At 47.4% G+C, this 26,683-nt stretch overlaps 1 protein-coding gene across 4 annotated transcripts in view; it reads left to right on the forward strand.

Moving 5' to 3' along the window:
* The window catches only part of LOC112562326 (mucin-12-like), a 145,484-nt gene that overhangs the window by 30,504 nt on the left and 88,297 nt on the right, over window positions 1-26,683 (forward strand). For all 4 annotated transcript variants that reach the window (XM_025235536.1, XM_025235546.1, XM_025235526.1 and 1 more), the window contains exon 3: window positions 19,387-19,497. In XM_025235536.1, coding sequence (XP_025091321.1) covers window positions 19,387-19,497 — 111 coding nt within the window. The remainder of the gene's footprint in view (window positions 1-19,386; window positions 19,498-26,683) is intronic.

A 26,683-nucleotide genomic window follows, 5' to 3' on the forward strand; every position in this document is an offset into this window, starting at 1 on the left:
CAGCCAGAAGACCTGGGAATACCTTGCTGGGGAAGAGGTACAGATCGTGACAACAATAATCCTCTCCAGCCTTCAGTTATAAGTCTGTGTAAACTACATTAGTGGCAGCAGCAACAAGAAGAACGTTGAAAACAGAGGGAGCCACCCTTAGTGGACAGACAACCCCAGCAGACCACTGAGCCGTCCCAGGCAGGCGTGACCCTAGCTCACCATCTATACACTAGCTTACTTGAGTTGTTTACTTGTTAGTGAATAAATTTATTCGGTGTTATTCGAAGTCATTTTCTAGTGGAGCATACGCCATGTTATTCACGTCATCAGCGGGGGAAACCACTCGGTTGGCGTGACGGCTCACGTGGTGAGGTTATCTTCCCGTGACATCTGCTGATGACAGATTGTCTGTCCTTGTGAGGTGCTTAGCCGCCGCTGACAAGTACGCATGTCTGCATGATGCACCCAAACAGCCAGCTGTCACAGGTCAGCCTTTGCCACCTCGTCAAGCATCAGGCTCGTCCCCTGTGATGTCAGGACCACACACAACTACTCAACAGATTCACTGTCATGAGAAAAAAAAAACTAAACAAATATTTACCATTGGTAAGAAAAATTAATTATCCGTATCTGAAGTGACCTGAAAGTCAGATTGCCAAAGTTGTCGTAAAGTTTTGTTTTGCTTTATTGTCCGATGAAAATGTTTCGGAAATTTCAGCCAGAACCATTCAGTGGGTATAGATGAGAAGGAGGACGACAAGAATTGATACTCAGCCATTTGGTTTGTCTCTTAGAGATTCTGATGTAGTGGTTGCCGGGTAGGATGTGTTCTCTATGACAGGGTGGAAGGCTTTGTGAGCGTGCACCCGGTGCTGCTATAAATAGCAGGGTGTGAGTGGACCGAGAAAGAGTCCCTACGTCGACTTATGAGGACCCAGTGCTTGGTGGTCATGCTCTTGGCTTCGTTGCAGGAATGATGTTTATGATCATCGACCATGTTTCCCTTGGATAACTTGCCTTTGCAACTTGGGTTTCTCGGGTAAAGGGAACCAGCGGGTAAACCCTTTCACTTCTGGGCTTTCCCTCACCGTGTTCCCCAGCCTTCCTACCAGTGACTGCAATTGTCTGGCAGCTGTCAGTAGGATCAGGGTCACCTCATTCACACGGCTGTGACGTTTCAACTATTTTCATCAATTTCAAATTTTTTTTTTTCAAGACTTTGCAAGAATTGCTTTAGCAAGCTGTTGGTAATATCTGATTTCCTTGTAGATTGTAGATGCCTGGCCCAACAAGCCCAAAATAGTAAGTAAAGAATATGTTTTCTACAAACATAAACAAGCGCTCGGCGTCAAACGCCAGTGCGTGCGCGAGGTCAGAGGGCACAATCACGTGGTTTAACTTCCCGTCGTTCGCCATCTTGCGGCAAGTTACGTTGCACACTTTGGACGTTAACTCACGTTGCGTTGCATTGCAGCTTCCACTCTTCGTTTGTTTTAATGAATTATCTACTTTGTCTCTAAATAATGACACTGTTTATTAACAAACTCTTAATTAATGTGAGGAGGGAAAAAGTTTAATAAATAAGAAAAAAAAAGACGAGTAGAAAAAAACAACGTAGAGTATACAGAAACTCGTATCCAGCGGGTTGCTGGCATTTCCCAAGATGGTTTGTGTTACCCACCGCCTGGAGAATTCAGTTGATTGTGTCCGTTGGTGTCTGTTTAATTTTGTTTAATTGGATTTAACGAGTCTGAAATTCCTTTCGCAGTCCTGAATGTTGTCTTCTTTCCTCGAAACACTGTAGTTGGCGGTTGACTGTTTCTCCACACTCCCAGAGGTCTTCTCTAATCCTCACCGGCTCCTGCACAGTTTTCCAAAAATTTAGTTTTATTTTTTAATAGGTTGTGTCCGTACTACCTCGTACTGAGAGAAATACGTGCGTGTGTGACTTTCTTTTTTGTTGATGCTTTTTGTGTATTGAGTCCAGGTCCAGTCCACACCGAGATGAGAGAGAGAAAGACAGAGCAGCAAAGAACAAAGACCACCGCGTCTTGTAGGACCATAAGTCCCTCGCTTTTGGTTCTTGCGATCGTTTTCTTGGCCTTGTAATCGCCGCTGGCTAATTGCCCGCCGGCTCTTGAGGTGACAGGAAAGCCCCGGACTCTGGCGACGTGCGCATGCACTCGGCCACCACTGCACGTGCGTGCGGCCTACGTCACAGAGTGTGCACGCGTGCAGCGGCATGTCGTCTCCCCTCCCACTCCTCCTCTTACTTCCCTCGGCCTCAAGTGAACACTACTCACCCCCTGAACATGGCTACAGACGTGGTGCGGCCTCGCTTCCTGTTCATAGCCTTATAATTGATGCTTTTACTTTGTCTTAGACTGTGGTGTGGGGGATGGAAGGTGAACACAGAAAACAATTAATTTTTATTTACAATTTTTTTTTTCTCTAAAGCTAGTTCTTCACATGCTGCTGACCACTTTTCATTGTAAATGTTCTGCCTAAAGTGGGTTGACTTCTGTCACCAGTGCAACGTTCGCCTTCTCTTTGCAGAAACCGTTATTTGCCTTGGCACCGTGACGCAACACAGTCGCAAACAATGGGATTAAAAAAAAGCCACACACACACACACGCACGCGCGCGCACACGTACTCGCTTTTTCTGATAATTGGCAAAGAACCCATGCTTGTCGTACCCTTCCGCTACCTCCTGTATGTCCCATGTGTCCACACGCCCTCAAATATTGAGTAAAAAAAAAGAAAAAAAGAATGAAAACTAGCCGAGAATGTGCGTAAGGCCCTTACAACCTCATCAAAAGCTTCCGAACGACACAAAAGAACAGCAGTTGGGCTTTCCGCGGCTTGGCCAAGCGTTCCGCACCCAACACAGCGCCTCATTAAGAGGAGATAACTGGAGGTTGACCGAACTTTGTTTCCACGCGCGCCGACCGCGGCAGTGGATGCCGCACCACCACCTGCAACGCATGGCGGCTTTTTTTTTATTTTTATTTCTTCTCTCCTTTTGGTCCGCCCCGTTCAAAGGTACCCTCCCTCTTTCCCCTCCCTACCCCAGGCTTGTGGACAGGATATCGACTTGTTCGCTTCTTCCTGCCGGGGGTTTCTCATGGGTGGGTGGAGATGGGGGGACGCTACGCCAGGGTGCTTTCGCACCGGACCACAACGGAGGCGTCAATTCTTTCTTTCTTTTTTTTTTTTTTTCTCGACGTCCACACACTAACCTTACGATTTCCCCTTTTATTATTATCATTTTTTGTCGAGGTTTTTATTTGTCTGTTGCACACGGCTCCAATTTTATGTTGCACACGGCCACGTAATGTTCTTGCCAACGAGGCTCCTGCGGGACTTGACACGTTTTCACAAGGCTGCAGTCGCTGAAGCCGGCGATAATCAGAGGCGGCCGTTGTGATGAGATCCAAAGATCAAAGATGGAGCTGAAGCGAGGATTTAACGCTTACACATTTCCTGCCTCGCATGGAAAAAAAGCGGGCGGGGTGGATTGCTGGGTGGGTGGCTGGGTGGGCTGTTGCATTGTCCTCAGGCCAGAGGAGAGAGAGAAGGGGAGGGGTTGTTTCTCTTGGGTAGCCGCTGACAGTGTTTGTCCCTTCGGGCCGGGTACAGCGAAGATAAATAATAAATGACTTAGATAAATGGCGCGTGCGAGCCCACAAACCACTGGCCCACATGGGAGGGCGTGGGCCGCGGTGTGTGTCACGCTTGGTGGCTGTGATGTAATGTATTCATATTTTCAATTGGCTTTCAACTCCGTTTTTTCCGTCCGTCCATTGTGACAGTGCGGGACGGAACTGACCTGCGAGGCTTATTAGCACCCCGGTCCTAATGGCTTTTCGTACGAAAGACAAAATGAAGGAGGAATAATGTTGTTGTCACTTTATTACAGGATGATTACTGTCGTCTCCTTATAAACTATGCCAGTCTGTCTTTGTCCGCGAAACTTTTTTTCCTTTACTCCTTTTTTTTATTTGTTTGTTCTTTCTTTAATTTTTTAAAAAATTGTGTTTGATTATTTATTTATTGGTTTCATTATCTTTCTTTATTGATTTATTTGTTGATTTATTGATTTGTTCGTTGATTTGTTAATTTGTTTCTTGATTTATTTGCTTGCTTGTTGATTTGTGTGTGCTTAATTGATTTTTATGTTTATTTCTTTGTTTTTATTTTTATTTTCTTTGTATTTAACAACGTTTTAAATTAATTTCTTTTTTTTTGTATCTTTATTATTTTGTGTTTTGTTTTGACTTTGAAAATAGAGATTGTTTTTGAAATTAACATTTAGAAGCAATGTTTTTTTTTCCTTACTTTCTCTCATGCCTCACTAACCTTTTTAATAGCTTCCCCTCTTAATTATTTTTTACTTGCTATCATTCTGCTGTCTGTACAGTCGCTTGTAAAGATGTTCGCTCACTGATTCCTCTGTGTCTTCTATCTTTATCTTTTATTAGTTGTTTCTCCTTCCGTACTTCTTATTTTGTCCATGTCTCCTCCGTGATTATACGCTACATAAATCACACTTTATTATTAGAACAACAGCAAGGTGTACACGAGAAGAACTTACATGTTTAAAAGTTTTCATGCTGTCGTCTCTCTTTCAATAAACATCTTCTGTGTCGGGTGCTGTCCGTGTACTAGTGTTATCGGAATTTTTTGTTTACTCACTGAAAAATCGGAAAATAAATTTATCGGTTGGTCTTGTTTGCTACTATTAGACTTAAGGCGGCTTTAAAAATAAACCTGAATGTTGGCTGATAAAGTGCTTTAATATTAATTATATCATGAGTAAGGTAAGTGTCACTTGCTTCACTCCACCCACCACCTCACCCACACCCACACACGTTTCATACTCTTATGGCTTTAAAAATGTTTCTCCAGAGGGACTCCAGGATGCAACTGATTGTGGAAGCACAAAAGCGTGTTCACTCAAGTATACAGCTTGATTTGAAAATAAAAAGACAATCTGCAACATTCCTCTGTGGGTATTTTTGGAATGTCTGAGAGAAATAATCCACATTCCGGTGGAATTTCCAGTCGCAGCAAATAGATTCTTGTCCACAGTTTTTATCGTTGTTGTTTTTGAGGCAGCGTCTGGTCGCATCCATGATGGACGTGCAGTGATCAGGTGGAGACCTGAGGGGCTGCAGGGTGCAGGGAGTGAGGGGAGGGGGAGGGGCGGCGGAGCGATCGCAGCGCGTGCAGGCTCCTCATTAACGGCGGCTTAACGCTGCAGCGCTGTGCGGCTCACGTCGCAGCACTGAGTCAGATCGCCGCACTGCCCCTCCACTGTCCCTCCCCATCCCTTACATCAAACTGCCTTTTCTTTAGGTCTCTGTCTGCGTGTGTGCACGCGCGTCCGTTTGTATGCCCATACCAGACCCCAGACAAGTTCTTTCTTCCACCCGCCCACCAAACAATAAAATAACCGCCGCACTGCCCCTTACCACGCAAACAATTGTCTGATGTGCTGTCTATTACTCATCAGTCAAGACGATCCAGAACCTCCCTTCCCTCCTCCCACACAGTTCCCTCCGTCCCTACTTGATAGAAATCTATACAACGGTCAGGGTGTGCTTTACATTATCCTTCTTCCTGATCCCCCCACCGCACCATCCCCCTCCCCGGCGGTAACGGTACGGTTGTTGCGGTTGTAATGTGAGCGCCGGTGTTATTGTTTCATTATCTTCAAAAGACGGGCTGTCGCTAAATCAGGCAAATTAGTACACCCGCAGGCTTTGGCCGCCCGGCTGTCGCAGATGAACCGGCTGGGCCCTGGCGACACGGGGGCCGCATGACTGCAGTCCGAAGTGGAATTGGCGCTTTTAGTTTTAATTGCTCGTCTCTCGGGCCTGCTACTGTCGCACACACACAGGGAGATGTTCTCCTTCTTTCTATCTCTACGAGGAAATGGTCAGGTGACCGGAATTGTGTCCTCGGGACTTCATCTTTGTGACTCTCGTCCTAGAGCAGAGGAGGTAGGGTGATCGTGCTTAGTCTTTGGGTGGACTTGGTGACCGAGCGAGTGGACAGTTGGTTTGACATGTTCATCCCCAATCAGGGGACAGAGATTCCAGACACGAACTTGGTAAATAAAGAAAGAAGAGTTCACAGGACTTGCACTGGTTGCCTACAAGTGTATTGTTAATTGAAAATGGATGTTAGGACACTTTTCTTGACACTTTTTGAAGGGTTGGACCACTTTACCCTGTCACAATGTCTTGGTAGAGTTGATGAGTGCTTTTCAGGCCGTTATCGGAGAGCGAGATAAAAAGAGAGAATGGGAACGGAGGTTGGGGGTCAGAATACTCTTGTAAGTACTAATTCTCATCAGAATCTTGGAAATGCTGTAGTGTGGAACCATGGACCCAGACAGAACCGCTCCTCTTGTCAGTGTAGAATGTAGTCAGTGAGAGAAATGTCCATTGATCCTTAGTTACTCGTTAAAAGGTGGATGAACCTTCGGTACCCAGAACCTACCGTTCCCATGGTTCCTGTGTCGCATCACAAGGCGACAAATCCGTGGAAAAATATAGCGCGCGGAACCGAGGCTGGGGCGTGGGGAGGGGCGAAGGTGAGTTGGGGCTGGGAGGGGAATGTAGTCTTTTGGCGTCTCCACAACGACAAGACAATTACAAGCCGTGCTGACAGCCGCGTCCTTGTTTATGCATCGATTTAGTCTTTTTATTTTATGTGATCTTTTTGCCGCGAGGGAAAACACAGTCCGGCGTCCCCCCGGGTACCTCCCACCCCGCGCTGCCCTCGCTGTACCCCGAGGAGATCAAAACTGCGCATTAAAACGTTCGATTAACGTAATATTGCGTTTGCATACCGCGTTTGCTCATCTTCACAATAAAACCTCTTTTTTTTCTCTCTCTGTTACTCCTGTGTGGGCGTGTTTGTTTATCCGTGCATGTGCGTGCGTGTGTGCGACTGCGTCATTCTTATCGCGGTGCGATAGCTAGGAGCGGAAGTGGTTGCGCGCGCATGCGCGGAACACGATCTGGGGGCAGAGGCAGGAGCGGCAGGTTCGCACAAACATGCTCACCCGTGTGCTCGATGAAGAGCGGCGCTTTATTTGTCTGTCTGTTATCTTTTCCGCGTCACACGACCCCTCCCCTCGTCGTCCCTCCCTCGCCTACGGCTGCTTCTCGTCTCACTCACCTTTATTACTATTTTTTTTTTTTTTTGTAATGTGGAACAATATAAGTGACCTCAAATTATCGCCAAAAACGAAACAATAAATGACTCCTTAGGACGGACACACATGCAAGCACACAAATATAAATTCACAGAAGCAGTAAACAAGGAAGAACGACATCCGGAACTGGGGTGGAGGAGAAAAAAGTGGGTGACGTAGTCGGGTTTTGATTCCTTCACAGTTGTGAAACCCAGATTTCACACCTAACGACAAGCGATCGGGTGTTCTTGCACGTTGAACCACTTTTAAATCTTACTGTTCACACAAGAAGAATGAAGGACTGGAGTTTCGTGTGAATATTGGTGTCACAGAAGTAACAAGACCAAGGTTTCTGTCGCTTCAATGGGGAAAGGGGTGGGGAGGAGAGGAGGAGTTGTTATGACGACTGCACCCGTTGTCAGCAGTGATTTGTGTCAGTCTGTATCACCATCGCTGACACTCGTGTGGTGATTAATGTCAAGGTGTAGAGTGTGTGTCACGCGGGGTGTGAAGGATATGCCACGAGAGTAACATGCCTAGTGGCTGGGGAATAAGCCCCTGACCCTGCACGTCACATAAACACGTGCCTCGTGTCTGTGACATGACCCGCTGACCTGTGCGTCACACACAGGTACAACCAGTGAAGGTAACCTGTCAGTTTGGGGGCTAACGAAATATGATAAGTACTTGTGCATATCAAAACACGACAGGAGTTTTTTTTTAAGTCTACCTTAAAGGAATCAAGCAAGTGACACCTAAATAACAGATGCTGAATTTTTAAAAATCATTTCCGTGTCATCTCGGTTTGTAAAAGAATCGTTTACTTCCAATACACCCGGACGATGGAGCTTCATTCAACATTGTACCGACATTCATCTGTTTTTACGTACAGGTAACGGGGCACGCTCCGCCAAGCACCCGGATTAGTCCCCAAGATATCTGTCTACCCGCACAATATCCGGAGACCTCTCGACCTGTCGCAACGGAAGAACACACCCCTGATGCAGAACAGAAGGGAAGAAAGAGAGGAAGATAGAATAAGAAAAAACGGTCGCCGTTGGGAGCCACGTACCTTTGTTGCATAAGACAGAGCGGATAGATAATGACAATTACCAGCGGATAAATAACAGATGAAAGTAATTCATAATTTACAACATTAATTCTACAGCAAACAATTAACCACAAGCGTCCGCTCCCTAACCTAAACCTGCATCTACAGTCCAGACATCTTTAGAAAGTTGACTTCCTTCTCAACGTTCCTGTCGTCGCTGCACCTGTCTCTCCTAAGTGTTTGGATAAATAAAACAACAAGAACAAGACCGAGCCACGTGTTTCCTCTGTTTTTATTTACACGTTCCGGATGTTGCTTTCGGAGTGCTCGCCCTTCCTTCCGCGAACAGACCAGTCAGCGCTCGGGTACGTGGGGGAGCCGTATATGGCTAAAACCCACCCGGTGATGTACATGTACATACATCTATGGCCCGACCTCTTCTTCGACAACCGTTGCTTAGGTCAGGCCAGCTCGTCCTCTCGCTCGTCACTGGGCTTTAGTTCGAAAAAACACATCATGACCTGCAGGTTCAGCAAGCATGCGCTGTAAGACAACACTTAAGGAACTGTCGACAGTTGCATCAGATGATGCCAGAGACGAGAGAAATGGCGGCCTCCTTGAAGCGACTCACACCCGTGTTTGAGACGCGTTTGTGAGTAAAGGGTTCTTTTGAAGTTGAAAATTTTGAGGGGTAAACAATTCAGTGAAGCTCAGGATAGTACTTAACTGAAGTGTTCTTTAACTCTCACCACCCTCCCCATCACCAGCAGTCGCTGCATTTTTCTGAAGCAATTCTTGAAAACAGCAAATCAGTAGCATTAAAATTTTCAGAACACCTTTGGGAAAGGATATTAGGTACTGACATAAGCGCCATTATGTCACACACCATCACAACCTCGGCTCCACAAAAAAAAAAAAAAAGAAGAAGATAAAGCAAACCCCTTACCCTGCTGCTACCCCCAATCCCGATCCAGTCCCTAACCCTGAATAATTCTAGGCTTTTTTCTGTTTCTAAAATGAGTCGTGGTCCTTATAAAGAAATGTTGCGCCCGTCTGTCTGTTTAAAAAATTGTGTATAATTTAATGCTACTCGACTTCCCTAATAAATTAGGTACTCACTATTGCTGAGAGGCCAGAGAAGTCGCTTTCTCCACCCGGGCCCTCGCTTCTCCAAACTCAAGTGCACTAACCTCAAAAGCAGTGTTGCCTCCCTTATCTCTCGTAGACACAAAATTTAAAAAAATGTTTAGTGGAAACGTAAATTTAATTTTGAAGACGCTTATCCTCTCTTCATAGCCGAGATATCGTGCAGCCTGGAATCTGTAGGTTCAAGAATGTTTTCGTATCATTCATTACACTTGTTTCGCTGTGTAGTTGGGGGTAGGGTGGGAGTGAGCGCTGTCACGTGACTGGATCGTGCGGCCAGTAAGCATACAGACAAACCATCTTCTTTGAAGCGCATTAAAAAAAGAAAGAAAGAAACTGGACGCTGTTAACGGATAAGTAAAACTCGTTCAGACCTGAACCCAGCTCATGGGGGCAGAGACTTGCAGGACGAGGATGCTAAACACAAGGCTGAGTGCGATAAGCATCATTAATTCCCCGCCAGGAGGAAAGCTGTACAGAGCGTGGGTAGCGCCAGGCCTCCCGCTTGATGCACGCTAGCGACAAGGTGAAGATAAGGCTACAGACAGGCAGCGACGTCTGCAGGTCATTGTGGGAACGGGATTAGCTGTGGTAGAGGATGTTGTGGAACTGGGGCTGGCATTGAAAAGCTCCCTTGTCTGAAGTCACGTGTCTCTCTCTCGTGTGTGGAGGAGGAGGAGGTCGCTTGAAGAGTGAAAGGCAGTGGGAACTGCAAAATCTTGGTCTTGAATTATTTAAACAAAAATTGTAAGTGTGAACATTGTTTCTCAACATTTGTTAGTGTGTGACATCATTAGCATGTGACACACAGCACGTATCAGCGATACGTCACGAAACGGTGAACGGCAACACTGTTTCCACCCTCGCACGCCACCCTCAACCGCACCTGTCGCGGAATTTCAAAGGCCCGGGATTATGTAAAGAAAATGTCCTTTCTGAGGAGAAGGAAGAAAGTGGTTTATAATCATTTTCAGCCACACGATTGTTCCCGCACAACCGGATTAGTCTAATACACGGAGGTTCTCGTGGTAATCAAAGAAAAAAGGTGGAAAATAAGCCACCCAGGGACACCGCAAAGCGGATGTGCTCCCCCACCCGCACCGACTTGCAGGTATTCACCTGCCAGCACCACCCCGGCACCCGGACAATGGCGGCGCGGCGTAGCGTGGTGGGTCTGTGTGACGGATCGCGGTGGGTCTGTGTCGGCCGCCGCTCAGCGCGTGCAGTCAAGCGCGCGATTCGCTGGCTTCGGTGACCGCCGCCATAAAAGCGGGCAACCGCGCCTCGGTACTGGGGAGAAAGTCTAGAGGACAATCTTTCCCTACTTCCCCCCCCGGCCACCCCTTCCCCCTGTTTCTGGTTTGTGGGAAAGCGGGTAGGTGCACCCGTGACAGCCACTGGTATTAACTGGACAGTGGGGTGGAGAAACTGTAAAACATAACGTTTGATTTGGACCAATATGTATCCACTTCTGTTAACCCGCATTACAGCTCAGGTTAGTAGATACCCGGATTGATTGCAGGAGTACCTCCTGATATAATTACCGACCGTCTTCCGGCAACTAACGGTCGCCTGTCTTGAGCAGTTCAGGGACACAACATGTCGTCGTCGCCGTTATTGTAGATGGCCGTTAGAAAAATCTGCTGATTGTAATAAGACCGACTCTTGAGTACGAACTGTGTTCCGTGTGTCTGCGCCTCTCGTCTAACCGGCTGCTTAAAAGAAAAACAACAAAAGTACATCCTCTGTCCTGTGTCCGACTTCCTCCGCTGAGCTCGGACTGTGTCAGCATGTGGGCGCAGGGTTCACTTCCTGCTGGAGGTTATTTTCCTGGCGTGTGCTGCAGCACACACGGCCATCCTCCGTACCTGTGGTCACGAGTTCTCTCCCCGCCTGCTTGTCTTTTTTCCCATTCCCCCATCCCCACCTTCAGCGGGGAGTGCGGTGGGAACCCCAGCCCCTAACCCAGCCATGCTTCCAGGTGGAAAGTAACTTCCCTTTATTTTGCTTTTGGTTCTGCTTCGCTCCGCCAGGCCCGAGTTTCCTCCCTGTACCCGCAGCCTGCCTGCCCCCCCTCGGCAGTTGTGTGATGGATGTAAGCTCAAGTCGCTCAGGTCTTCCCCTAACCTCGCAGCCCCGACCTGCAGCCTCAGGTGTGTTTTTGCTCAGCGCCAGAAAAGATAACCCCACAGGCAGTCCGAGCTCTGGTTGGGGAGTGCGCAGAGGGGAAAGCATGGAGGGGATTGAGGGAGGGAGAGGCGGGGGCTGGTGGTTGCGGGGGGCTTACAAGAAGCATCCCCCGGCCGACTGAAAAAAACTAGTTTGAGCTCGGAGAGTGGTCGCGCCTTGTGAGAGAGAGAGCTATGAGAGCCTGACTGTGCCAGAACTGAGTAAGGAAGCGTGGCGGCACACGTGACGCTACATGAAACATGGATTGTGGTGTGACCCCTGACCTTCGATTTTATTATGGGAAGAATTTGGGGGTGAATCCTGGCATTCGGTCCTCCCTGTACCACAAGCGAGGAACGTTAGAGCCGCAACAAAACAAAAACGAAATAAACAACCAAAACATCCGTTTCCGGTTCGCCGCTGGCGCTCTTCGGATCACGTGACCGCCACCCGCTTGGCTTTGGTCTTTGACCTTTCGATGCCGACGCCGATGCGGGTGAAAGAAAACAAGAAAGCAAGTGTAGCCAGGTGAGAGTGACCCGGCACCAGCACGAGCGATGGAAGCAACATGTAATGGGGAAAGGTACCGAGATCTCGTAATGCACGAGACGAGATTGCATGTTCGCTTGACAGCCCAGCTAGTCGAGAATGGAGAGATTTAAGACTAATAGTGTTTGTGGCAAGGCGGAAGTCGCCAAGCGTGATTAATTTACAAGAAAACAGCTCGCCAGCCGAGCTGAACAGCCAGCACATGAAGCGTGTGATAAGAACTACGGAGAGCGAGCGAGGGGAATAATAATAAATAAGTGGTGATTGCTTCGGCCAGTGAAGTTGTGCCGATGATGCTACAAGACACCATGAAAGTTCCTTCCAATACTAAATAATTCTTCTTCATCATCGCAGAGAGGTCTGTTGGATTTTGCTGGAAACACGGTGCGGGGTTGTGGTTGGCTCATTCTGTCAGTAACTTGTGATAATGCACGTGACAAGACGTTCCCCTCTGAGCGGCGAGCTCAAAACTCCGGCAACAAACAAAAACAAAGACAACAACAGCACACAGGATGGTAGGTATGGAGAGAAAGAACATCGAAGTTCACCATTCAGCCTCGTGTTGTCGTTTCTGTGCGTACTATTTCTTCTCTCTTTTCTCTTCCCATGTTTCGTCAACCACCTTTCTCTGCGACACGTCCTCCGACATATTCCCCATACCCTGTTAAAGAATCAGTATGCCCATCTTCCCACATCCCCCACCCTGAACATCTACCCGGCCCCAAGGGGGAGGACAGCGTTGGAAATCTTGCTGCAGTCTTAGCCAATCAAGTACTCAGCTTCCTGAGGGTGGCCAGTGGTCGTCGCTGTCCTCGTTTGTTTATGAAGACAATGCCTAGTCCTGGTCCAGCACTGATATCAATCGGATCCCAGTCCTCGCTGATAGTGCACTCCCTTTCTCTTGAGGAAGTGGAGGGGTGATTAATTGCCCTTTGTATCTGTCCATGAAGGACAAGCTCCGGTTCCACGTCTCGGGTATCCATCCGCTAGGGGAGAGAACTCCTGGAGGGGTTGTAGCAGTAAATCGTCACGACCGTGTCGTGTGACTGCGAGTTCGTGCACATCATCTACAAATAATCACGCGCAAGGTTTCAAGTTCTCAACAGTCGCTTTTCCCACTCCGTTTTTATTTCATTACCGAGAAAAAATGTTAATAGCCGCGCGAAATTGTAGATGGCAGCAGCGATTGAGTCTATAATGGCGAGGTACAATGGTGTATGCCTAAAATAAGTAACAATGGCGGCGTGGAACTGCGGCCCACCGTGCCCCAATAAGACTGGCTTCTCGTGTTTCACAAAGCAAGAGACAGGCGGTTAATTAAAGGGCACAAAGAGATGCGCGACAGGTACCATCGCCAGGTGGCAAGGGAGAGAAAATTACCCTCTTGGAGGCGCATCAGAGATGTCAGGGTAGGTATTAGCCCTTCACGGCCAACACTCGTCACACCAGCAAGCCTGGTCACGTGCGTGGACATGTGACTAATGTGATGTTCAAACATCGTCTGCATCCACAGCATCGCCACCTGGTTCATGGTTCTGACCGTTCATTTTGCGCGTGTGTTGGTTGATAAATGACGAGCTTGTCGAACTATCAAAGGATGAGAGTGCGGAGGACAAGTTGGGGGATTTTCTAGATGAAGACGACTGGCGATGAAAGAGTTTACACGATTCCCAGTATTTCCAAAAGTCTTTGCACGCAGGAAGGAAGAAGAGAGAGAGGAGGACCAATCCCACATTTCTGAAAAGCTGGACATGGCGACGAGAGAAAGTGGTTCTGTGAGGACGAAGATTATGGAGGGTGGACTGGGTGGAGGAGACAATAACACACTGCTGTTGACAACGGCTAAAGCTTTTGTATTTATGTTTACACGTTTAAGAAAAAGTGATTAAATAAATAAACGATCAGCACAACAACAAAAAAAAAAAAAAAAAAAAATGAACGAATAACTGAATGTTATTGTCAACAAAAGTGTCAACACGCTCATTACTTATTCATTTGTGATCGAAGGTTTAGTTTGATGTCCAGTGTACCAGGGAGGGAGGAGTGAAGTTATTTAGGATACCTCCGATCTTTGTTCTTTTGTCCTTTTATATCGCTGTCTGTTATTATTTTCTTTCACTTTTTTCAGCTGGTTAATTCACTGCTCATCGAACGATATAGGAATCACAATTATATAATCAGAGACACTTCATGAATTTATCATCATCATCATCGTCGTCCATAAACTCTCCAGGGAGGCACCAGCAATGTATGTGAAAGAATATGAAAAATATAAGCTTCCTTCAACACTGTGGTGCTGGTGAAGCCGCTACCTCCCTCCACCCCGTCGCCTTTGTGGAGGTGGCCGTTGTCGTTGACGACTCCATCACCGGCGCAGCGGCATGGACACCTGTGCGAAGCGAGGGATAATCACCGCCACAAAAGGTGTCGCGTTACGGTACGAATCGCTTCCCCTTCTCGTCGATTGACAACCGCTTCTGATGAAATGGTTTTGAAAAATTGCGATTAGATTTCCCGCGGGTCATTGTTCAGGCTGCGCGCTAAAGAGAAACGCAGCTAGACTACTAATAATGTGGAGATGGTATTGATGATGGACTTTGTATTGTCAAGCTCCAGTTTCTCTTCCTCCCTCCCTCCTTGCTGTGGGCATGGAACATCATCAGCACGAGCGCTGGAGGACAGCAGGTTGTTGGTTGGCTGTTGTTGTTGTTGGTTGGCTGTTTTTGCTGTTCTTGTTTTGTTTTTTTTACGTCCAGTGTATGACGCTGGTCAAGCCCTATAAACGGGTCCAGCATCAAGAAGGAAGCAAGCTTGCGATGTGTTAGAATGTTTCTCGTCTTGTGTGGCACCCGACACTTGCTCGGCTCATGGCATGTAAGTGTAGTACGTCACGTGACATGTCCCGCCACAACCTTCTGAACACGTAGCGACCTCCAGAAGCTGCTTGGCCAGATGATGTTTGTAGAAACATCGACCATCGTGTAGCTGGGTGAACAGAACATCATCGACCGAAGGATGGGGAGGGACAACAGCCTGCATTTTTACTTTCACACGCTTCAGCCGTTAGACAAACATGGCGGCATCTCCAAACGTCTTGAAACGCGCGAAACATACACCATCCCCACCTTCCCTGCCTCTCTTTCTCTTTCTCTATCTCATTCCTCTCCAGATCGTAACCTGTTTCCATGCTGTTCAAATATTCCAGCTTGCGGAGGATTCAGAGTTGAGTCGGAGGAAATACTGTTCATGCGGCTTCATTTGGAGTTGGTGGCGCCACTTGTTCACGGGAGCTAAGCGAAGTGGCTTTATGAAGTGTCGTCTACGCATGCAAGGGTTTCTTATTTTCCTCTGCTGAAGAGTTCGCAGGAAGTGAGATCGTATCAAGCACGTTAAATACTTTTGTCGAGGACCTCGTGCAGGCCTACTTAGCCCTCCTCCCACCCTCACAAAAATGAAAGGAAGAGAAAGATTTGAACCTTGAAAATTGTGTTCATCGCTTCCTGAAGGAGCTAATGTTATGTTTCTCAAACGGGTTTATGTTTTAAAACTTTTCTTGGTGTTATATGTTGTTTGTTTTTTTTAATGTGGAAAACCTGTTTTAAAACTGTTGAAGTTTCGGAGGAATTAAATACGCGGCGGAGACTTAAACACTGAATGTCGCAGAATATGAAATCCTCTCCAGTACAGATTACTAGAGGCGCCTCCTCCTTTACCTCCAGGATTATGGAGGACACATACCTTGAAATTTAAGGAAAACGGAATTAACCCCGAGGTAGAGGGCGCGAGAAAGATGAGTTGTAGACACGAAGTGTGCACGAGGAGATTTATCACGAGAGTAGCATGATGATGGGAAGGGTGGGGTAGGAGAGTGGGGATGCGGGTGCTGCTGTTCTTTGAATGTCAGTTAAACTGACAATTGAACTGATTGACAAACATCAGCAACACATTGCTACTTGTTATCGCCAGCTCCTCAGTTGTCGAACTGTCACTGAGTGGCCTCGTTGTGACGGGCAGCACATCACGTGATGTGCCCACCCTACACCAGGAAGACGGCCTGAGTAGGGGGAAGGGGACTAAGTGTAAGGTGGAAAACCGCGAGCACACGGAGGGAAAGCGGGAAGGGAGGAGAAGGAAGGGGAACACGTGACCTACAGTGTGACCCCCGGCTCGTGTGCCACACAGCGTGGCCATGTGAGTGACGGACCGTATCTCGGCGACAATCGCCAGCGGCGCCAGCCTGCTCTACCTGTGGAGGTGTGTATGTGGGTGGTGGTGTGGGAGGGGTGGTGGAGAGAGACACTTTCCAGCGAGCTGTGTGCTCCTACCCATGCGGTAGCAAAGGAGTATGGATGGAGAAAAAAAAAACGTTGGAGTTTTCCGTTGGCTTGTCTTTTTTTTCCCGTCAGTTTTTTTTTTTAATTTCTCGTTCACTATGTCACGGTGTGATGGTCACGTGACCACGTTTCATTATTTCTTGAAGCGGGTGGGTGAGTGGAGGACGTGGGGTGCTTGGCTCGTAGCTCCACGCAGTGGCGGTCCGCCCTCTCCCACCCGCCACCTCTGACTCTTGTGCTTTCCTCTCTGTTCCGCGAAACCTTTACTCTTACACCCTCCCCCACCCCATGCTCCCCCTTGTCGACCCTCCCCATACTCCTTTCTCTGTGTGCGCCACCCACCATCCCTATTTTAGTACCCTGCCCCCTGTCGGTGTTTCCTCCTCTCCCCACGACACGTGATCATACGTAATTCCCAGCAACTGCATTCCTACCAAAAGTCATTTCTTTGTAGACCTTTTCCCCGCTGTGTTTGTGGTTATTTTTTTTTTCATTTGTGCTTTTTTCTAACAGTCAACTAACAGTGTTTCACTTTGATGTCTGGCGTCTTACACATAACTTCCAGTCACCCCTCCCACTAAATCCACTCAATTCTTTTTTGTGGCACCTAATGTACAAACATTGTGCTGCACAGATATTGGGGACACGTGGTACGAGACTGTGGGGTGGGGTGGGAAGTGTGTACCCTTTGTGAGATGCAACCAGTGATGTACATACAGATGACGGGTGTCGTATGCTGTCTGGAGCATTGCACGTGTGGCTCTCATGGTCGCCTTGACCTGTAGGCGTTGGTCACCTACCATCCATCTTTGAATCTTGCAAAGACCCGCATTCCGCACCACTTCCTATGTACTTCAGCTTTCCGTGTTAATTGTTTTTGATATTTAAATTTTTTAGCAGTCTTTCTGTTCAACTTCGCTGTTTTTGTAGCTCGTGGTGGAACTGAAACTAAGTCACCTAACGAGCAACACAGTGCAACGGTTGACCCTCCCTTTCCTGTACCTCGGTGGTCACTTCGCCCGGTTAATATGTCATCAGCCGGCATGTTGAAAGCCCATCCTTCTTCACCACTGAAATAAAGATTGCATGATCCGGGTTCAAATCCGGTCTCGGGGCATACGTTCTTTGCTTTATGACAGCTTCGAGTTCTCTGGCTTCCTCTTGCTGCACCCCTTCCCTCCACTGCTGGGGACAAATCACTCTTTCGGTTGATTTCAACCAACCAACCAACCAACCAACCAACCAACCAGCTAGCATACCTTTGGGACTGGACATGTTGGACTTTGGCTCAAGAGTCAGAGAGACGCCGATGCTGTGAAACCATGAACATTAACCGCATTTTCTTTCACACACTCTTTAATATTCAGTCTCGCTTCCTCAGTTTCATGATCCCTTCCCCTCTCAGTCCTTTTTTTTTTTTATTTGTCGTCGTCCTCAAGACGTTCAGTATTAACGCCTATCGAACAGGGGATTGGGGGAAGGACTTGCCTAAAACATAAAAAAAACCACCCCACAAAAATACCCCAAAGCTAGTGAGGTGGCATTCCATGCTGAATATAGTCCACCCGGGCTGCTGCTAATTTCGCCACGCTCCATGTCCGCTTCTGCATTTGTCCCACACCCCAGCGAATTTGCTTCCCTCGCTTGCAATTGGAGTTCGATTTTCCCTTTTTTTTTCTTTTATTCCTTTTTTCCCTCCGAAAATGATTACAGTCTTATGGTAGGCGCTCATTAAAAATGCATAGCGCGGACCGGCGGCGGCGCGCGGCAAATGCCGGAGCTTCACGCAAGGTCGGGCGACGGCGCGTGGCCGCCTGTCAATCAGCGACGACGACCAATCACTCAGCGCGAAATTAGTCTTTGCACGAGGGGAGACCGAGTGGCAAAACATGTTTTTGTTTGCTCCCTTTGCTCCTCCCCCTTGTTTCTCTTCCCTTCCTCTCCTCCCCCACTCCCGTTGCTCTGGTGTTCGTTTATTCCAGCCTCCCTGTCGGTGGGTCGGTCTGTTGTCACAAACATTGCGTCCTCGTCTTTATCGTCGGTGAATGCTGGACGGGATGAGGAGGTGGTGTTGAGGGGGGCAGGGAGGAGAGGGTAAGGCGTGGGGAAGTTTGGGTTGTCGTTATCTACCAGAGAGGTTACAGAAGAATTTCTTGCTCTTTTTTCGTGTATTTTCTTTCTCCAAGTACTGACAGTAACATCTTGGGCGATGGCGATCTGACCAAACGGACAGTAAGTAGAATAGAACATCGCACCCTGTCCCATGTTGAGAATGTTACATCTAGCTCTACCCGTCCAGTAGACAGAATTCTCAAAGAAAATAATCTGCCCTCTTGACCTTCCGGGGTGGACTCGTGGTCCTGCAGTAGAAAACAAAGAAAAAACTATAGACGGTGCATCATCATTGTTTCATCGCTGTCTTCGACTGGGTCCGAGGGTTAGAACCACAGCTGTTTTCATCATCAGATCAGCACTTCTCAGCAGACAGCTCGGTGGCATCAGCTGCCCGCAGGAGGGTTTAAACAGACAGTTGTGTCTGCGTCTCTCGGAGCACCGGCTGCGGCTTGCAAGAAGGAAGGAGTGAAAGATGTTGGACAGTTGTCGACTCTTCTGTCTGCCTGCGATGTTTCAGATACTGACACCGCAGTTTATTAATTATTATTTAATTATGTATTTAGAAGCAGTGGGTGTATCTATGTTCATATGTATATACATATTACAAACTGTTGTGAATGGTGTGGGTTGGCGATTTGTCCTCCATGCGCGCGCACACACGGTCCCTTGTACATGTAATACCCAGCATGCAGCATCATCATGTAAGAACACACATAATTAATGTTGACAGTTATATCTCAGGTTGTGTTTTGCCTCATGTCGTGTGCTGACCACTGCTGACCGCTGCAGGCGAGTGTCACGTGTCTGTGTTGTCTGTGGCAGGCACCAGCTTCGCGCTGATGGGAGGCTTCCTGCGCACAGCAGCGTCCCCTGGCGACGGCCTCAAGTCCCTGATGCCCGACGTGCAGCAGCTGTGGGCCCCGCCCGCCGACGGTAAGGACCTCATCGTTGTTGTCGTCTGTCTGCTCTGCTTGCCACGTCATTCATCAGCTGCGCTCACGTGATCTCTCTCCTGCTGCTGGCCGTTAATGTTGCAGGAGAAGGCAATGAGGGATGCGCGCGCGTACGAACACACACACACACACACTGCAAATAAACATATTTTATGTTGTGGCTTTGTAACAGTCTACTGCTGTCCCTTTGAAATAAAAAATAACTCGCAGGTTGATAAATTTTATGTTTAGAGGTGTGTAGGGATTCAGTCCAATTTCCTTTTTCATTCTCTCTCTCTCTCATCCTTCCTGCCTCCCTTCCCTTCGAAAACTCACACAGTCTTCTCTGCTCATTAACAAACTGTCGTTGATGAAGACCCCCATTTCCTCCAAAGGACTGGGCGTGACTCTCCGTAAAAATGATTGACATGCTGTCAACTGTCCACAAAAGCATGGTACTGTACGCATGATGTATTTTTTTCCCACCTCTGCGGGGATTCGAATAGTGCCAGGAGGAAGACATCCGTAAATAAAAACACAAAGTTTGTGGTATGTGGCTTTAGCCAAGTGTTCAGTGATGTGATCTCTATCTGGAACTTTTCTTCCGCTCGAATTATCAGTCTGAGAATCAACAGACGCATGAAGTGAACGACTTTCACTGCAGTTTACAGCCCTGCTGTTTCCTTCAGTTTCTTCTAAAGGTCGCGAGGAAATTTTGTGAACAGAATAAATTGTCTTTGGCGATGGTGCCAGACATTTTGCATGACACAGAGCCAAGTCCCTGAAGACAGAAGCTGGGAGTAGACTGGCCCTCGCCTGGACCCTGGCGCCCGACTGAAGCCGATGAAGTAACGTCCTTCCGGCAGACGCCATCATTGAGTTGTCCTCTGACCCTGGTGTCCTTTCCTCAGTGACTGCTTATAGAACCGCTTCAGTAGGAGTCACATGACAATGGTGAGGTGGGTGAGGCCAGGTTGCTGACGATGTCAAGGACTGTGGAGTACAGACACGTGAGAACCAAACTAACTTCCTGACTAGCGGGTGGTTTCGCGAAAGATTAGACTTGAATAAAGGTGAAAGCAAATCCTTTTTGAGGGCAGGGTAAATGGATGGGGATGAAGGGACGAAGACGAGAAAAAGTTCTGCATCGTGGGTAGAGATCTGTACCCGAATTGAATAAACAGGAAGGTTGGAGACTCTCGATAATGGTTCGTTGATTCACGACGAGGGCTCAGGCGCCTGGTGGCTGACAGTTTGAGGTCACAGCTGAAACAAAGCAAACACTGACTGTCATCAGTCACCCGGGATAGAGAAGTGGGAGTGGGGAGAGAGAGAGAAGAAAAAGAGGGAGGCATCTGTTGATTCTGGAGTTTGTGTTTTTACACATTCTTGATCGTACACAGATAAGGCCGCAATCGTAAAGTAATAACAATACTGTGCATTTATATATCCTCTTTATCCAGCATCAACCGAACTGCAAGCGCTTTGCATACAAACTGCCGCACACACACACATCAGCTTAGGGTAGACATGAGGTGCACGCGCGATAACAACACACTCACATACAAACACGCACACACACCACAAGCAAAACACTAAACAGGAGGTTGAGGAAACAAGGCCTGGGAACAGAAAGAGATGCATGAGATATGAACCCACGACCACCGGTTATCCTAGTTGTGATGACAGGAGCTTTCAGCCTCTGCGCCACTAACCCAGATATCCAAAGGTCAAGAAACACATGCATTACTAACAGTCTCCAGGTCCCCCTCCTATCTCTTGCAGCAAACCCTTGAGGCCTGCAGACATCGCCCACCGAACGCACAGAATCAAAGAATTTCTTTGTTCATTAAATGATACATTATCAAGCAGTATCGTTGAAACAAATCACAATAACAACAAAAACTGAAGCTTGGACTGACTCATGAAAGTCATGTTTTCAAAATTCAGAAAAGTGATATCAGAGAAAAAGAAAGTCAATATCATGTGTATCCACTATTGGCCTGAATGGATCCGTTGTCTCATGGACTGAATGAATGTTCTCTGAGGAATTGCTTACTGTTGGTGTAAGATTCATAAAATTAATTAAAAAGTAATAAAATTAATAAAAATGCAGAAAATATGAAGATGGCTTTCCGTTGTTTTGGACAGTATACTCAGGTCCTGTATATCCAAGTATTTTACAACTGACGTGCGCGCGCACGCATACACTCACACGTGCACGTTCCCTCAGCATCACCAGCGCTCCTTTGAGTCCAGAGATCGATGAGCAGCCTTGTGACCTTTTCACGTGACCTGTCGGTCAAGAGGTCAAGTCGCGAAGCCAGCGTCCATTGTTCTCGGGGTGCAGCAAACGGCTCGGCCGTTGACTCGGTGTCCGTCCACCAGCGCCTGGCTGCCATCCACCCGTCTTCGGATATGAGATGAAATTAGCGGGGCCAGAGGTCTGGGAGAGATGGACAGCGCTTGTCAGTACAGCCGCGGATCAAAGTGATGGAAACAGTGCATGCGAGGCTTCCTGCCATGGGAGGGCGATTCCAGAGAGAGCTAGAGAGAGAGAAAGGGGTGGGGGACTTTGCCACGGGAGGGTGGTGTGTACCACTTCGATAGCGAAGACAATGGTAATGAATATTTATGTTATTTCTTTTTCTTTGGGGATTTTCTTTTATTCTTTTTCCTCCTTTACACACGCTGCGTTTGGACGGCGGTAGGTTGTCGCTGGGGACACTGCTTCCAACCCACGCGGTTGCACACGCCCACGGCCATCGAGTCACATACAAACTTTTCTTGGCTTGTGTGAGCAGGTCGAGACACAGGTGATGGAGGTGATGGGATTTTTACGAATATTCTTAGATGTGAGACTGCGTGGTTTGTATTTTTGAGCCTTGCTATGATCTTTATCTTGTAACTACACTTGCAGCAATCCTGTGGGATTGTTTTCGTTAACGGAACACACATCTCGGGGGATTCATAAAATAAGTCTTTTGTCAGTTATTTATCTCTCTCTCTCTCTCTCACGGACACACACACAGATGTGACAGAATGCATTTTTATTTGTTCAGAAAGAATTCGTCCAAATCCATCAGCTTATTTGATTTTCCCAGCTTAGTTCAGTGTTTCCTTTCGATCCCAGCCTTCCCGACTCATTTTCGTTAGACAATATATATGTGGACAACAAAATGTCCACGAGGTAAAGGACCCCGTAGACTAAAGACCTTCGTTATCTCCCGATTCATTCTCTCTCTCTCGCATTGTGCAGCTACTCTGGGTAGGTCCCTCCCCCACCCTCACAGTTCCGTGTAATTAACTCCCCTTTCAGAGTCTGCCACTCACTGCTCACCTATAGTCGCATCCTGAGTCCTCTTCAAAGGAAAGTAATATTCCCCCCTCCTGCTCGTACTACCACCGCTACCCACCTCTGCCCACCCTCAGTAGGATTTGCACATTCTCGGAGAAGTTCCCCGAGTCACCTCCCTTTCCGTGTTCAGTCGAGCGTGTCGCCACGACGACTTCGCTTTGCTTCACTGATCCGAGCACAAAGCAAGAAGCGGAAGATCGATCTGCGAGAGTGTCCACGAGTTAATTAAAACTCGCCCAATGATACCGCCTCCACGATACTGACTTCTCGGGGGGTGGTCGGGGAAGGGTGGTGGGTAGGATTGGGAGAAGGAGGGTGACGCTTACATCCGCCATTTTGAGCTGTCTTTGGCGAAAACAGAATAAGAGGAACCGAGTAGAGACCTTCGAGGAGACGACGACAGTGATGATGATGGAGACTTCCCAACATCACATCGCTTTTCAAAAACAAGATACAATAAAAGCAACTGTTATTCTTACACCATATGAGAGTAAAAGAGAATGGAAAACACATAATAGAACTGATACGATCTGGAGGGGACATGAAAGTAGAAAATGAGGAAAACACGAGCAACAAAAGCGATGATTGTGATGGCAAACACCAGAGTTGACAAGGCAGGTGGAGAGAGAAATGCAAGGTTCGAAAGCAGAAGCAACAGCAACAGTAAGAGCAACAAATACTGAGATGAAGAGAGCGGATAAGGTATGATTAAAATAATCAAAAGCGACGATAGATGATGTATTTCACGGGTCCTACGAAAACAACGGCGACGCGAGAGAGGATCGATGACAATAACACAGAGAGTACGAGGGACAAAGACAGCGAGATAATTACTTGGATGATGGCGGAGAGAACAGTTCAAACTCGCATGGCTGAAAAGGTGGGAAAATAATAGATAAAATAAGCATGAAAATGATGGAGTGCGAGGATTCAGGACAAGTCGACCGTGGCGGCTAGGAGAGATCGATGGACGTTAATATATTGTAGAGCAGCGATAGCATCACCGGGTAATCGGCCACCCGCCGCAGGTAGCATCAGCGAGAAAACAGGTGGCACGGCCAGTGAATCATGGGAAGTAGATATGAATGACAAACAATTGATTGTCAATATTTATAGAACAAGTTATGGTTGCATGGGTATACCCGAGAGATTGGACTGTGATTCGGTGGAGTTGAAAGAGAAGGATGTGGAGGAGTGGGGAGTAGAGACAGGAGGACCACACTCCTGATTGGTGTAAGTGCAGGAAAGAAGAAGGTACCAAGTACTGGCATCACCATGGTAGCAGGTACTGGCATCATCGGAACACATTCTGACATGATTATAACCACCATTATCTAACACTCCCACTGACATGCTCGTGATGCAGATGTCATCGTAAGATTCGTAACACTTCTGACACGCGCGGCAATAAATTGTTGCACGGATGATGACTGTTGAGATAAATTCCACACAACCGACCCCCTCGTTAGCTGGCTGACTCACTGACAACCCGCTGATCACAAGAAATCAGAGGGCTCGCCGTGAAAAAACAATGAACAACACTCACCGTCATTCTCCGAGGCGCATCCGGGTAACTTAAGCTGAGGTCTCCCTGTGCGTGGCGGCAAACAGCGTATCCATGAAACTTAAACATGGCTTCCTTCCACCGAGTTTCAGCGATTTATTTTTAGGAAAAAAGCATCATCTAAGTTTTTCTAAGCATAATCTTCGACACAGTCTCTGCCAGATATTGAAAACAAACCCAGCCTGTACATACTTAGCAGCTTTTGTTTCTCGCGGATATACAAGTATCGATGTTGAGATGACACACCGGAGGAAAGCCAAAGGAAACCTCGCCACCGGGAGGAAAAAACCGACTCAGAGACGTTTGCAAAGCTCGTCTGCTCGCAGCGTGTGGCCGAACTGTCGGCCATTATGCAACGTGAGTCGTGTTCAGCGGAGGCTCGCTTTTGTTCCGTACCAGACCTCGGCCCTCGTTGATGGTCTCGATAAATCAGGCGGTCAGGTGGCAGCGCCATCAGCGCTCGCGTTTACGAGCGACTAGCGCCGACAGGAAATGACGTGGCGGCGGAGGTGGTCACGTGGGGCGGTTCGTTGGCTGCCAAGGAGGCGGTGCGCAGCAGTCGGGAGAACACTGGTTGGAAGAACCTCACAGAACCTCGACACTGGAGATTGCGAGACCCACAGTCATCATGTTTTAATCGAAAAAACAACAGCAGGTGAATGAAAGCCCGGTGTTTACGTTGGCTGGTAAAATGAAGTCAAAACAACTTCCTTTACTTACCACTCCCAAACACACACGTGGAATAAAAAAGAAAATAGGAAGGATAATATGTTTGATTAGTTTGATCACCAAGCTACTATAATACTTCGTCAAACATCAGTAATTATAACCTTAGTCATAAGTGTTGTAATTGTTCTGTCATCAATAGGTGTGGTCGAGTATTTCTGTATTTGACTAATGTTTTACCCTGAAAACGTCCGCCATTTCGTCCAACCGTTGAGCTGCTATTAAAACTATATAAGAGAGATAAATCTTTACTGACATAAGAAACAAAGGTAGTAGAAATACGTACAAATATATTTCTTGTTCGTGGCACTGGCGTCAGGATCTGAAGGGAATATCACTGACTACCGAGCGCATTCTTTCAATAAAACATTTGTTCTAACGGTGACTAGTGTGTAGCTTTGCTGGGCCTTAGAACGCACGCGCTGCAGATCGTGTTGTATACTGCAGTACAACTCTGTGCTGTGTCGATCGTGTGACGTATTGTATTGTAATAAAGCCCTCGGTTTTTCTGTCAATCATCACTGGCGTCCCTCCCTGCGATGTTAGGGGACTATTTGACGACTGTACCATCCTGGGGAAGTATGGCGCTTTGTCGGTTCCGGTTCAAAGTGAGCTCTGGGATTTATCTCAGCTCATCCCTACCCCCATTAAAAAATAATAATAAAAATAAAAAATAAATTAAAAAAAAAAAAAAAAAAAATGGTAGTCGTTATACAGGTGTCGCCGCCGCGTGTTGGGGCGAAATCTCAGGTCGACGCGCGGCGCTGCGTTTGGCTGCACTGCCGATTGGCTCGTTTCCGCTTCCGTGTTGACTTCGAAACAATCTAACGGCTGGACGGCTCGGGAAATGACGTCAGCGCGTCGCGCGCTCGAGATGAAAAGAGCAACTGGTAGCAAAAGGGATGAAAAGTTTCCAAAAAAAAAAAAAAAAGATAAATAGGAAAATCCCACCAAGATGGAGGCATCGACTCATCGTATGTGTCAAAATAATCCAAAAGCACTTCATGTCTTCCACACACTGTACATACCTATGGGGAAGGGGAAGGGGTTGTAGAATCAGTGAGAAAGAGATCATTAAGGGGGGGGGGGGAATGAAAAGGCTTGCGATTTCTATTCCTTGTTGTACCATCGATTAAACAGCTCATCGGATGTCCTCGTCTCCAAGCGTACTTGCCACAACCTACCAGCTTGGCCAAAAAAACTTCTCTCGAAATGATAATATGCCGATGTAGATGGCAAGGGTCTCTCTGATAAAAAAAATAAAATAAATAAATACACGAAAAAAGAAGGCATGGAGGTCATGAAAGCTACTAATTTTTCCTGTTATGTCAGAAAATATTCATCGCTTTTGTTGTCTTCCTTCTCCTCTCCTTTTTTCATTGTCATAATCAATCACAGCGTATAATGGAGTGGGGGAGACAGCGCAAAGTAATCGCGTTGAATTTCTTCCTGGGGGATAATGCCGGCATCAATAGACGTCCTTGAGTTCCGGCGAAGGGCCACGCTTCCGGTAAATTTCGCCCCCTCGGATCCATCGTT

Source organism: Pomacea canaliculata, linkage group LG1 (assembly GCF_003073045.1).
Source record: "Pomacea canaliculata isolate SZHN2017 linkage group LG1, ASM307304v1, whole genome shotgun sequence".
NCBI classification, from domain to species: Eukaryota; Metazoa; Mollusca; class Gastropoda; order Architaenioglossa; family Ampullariidae; genus Pomacea; species Pomacea canaliculata.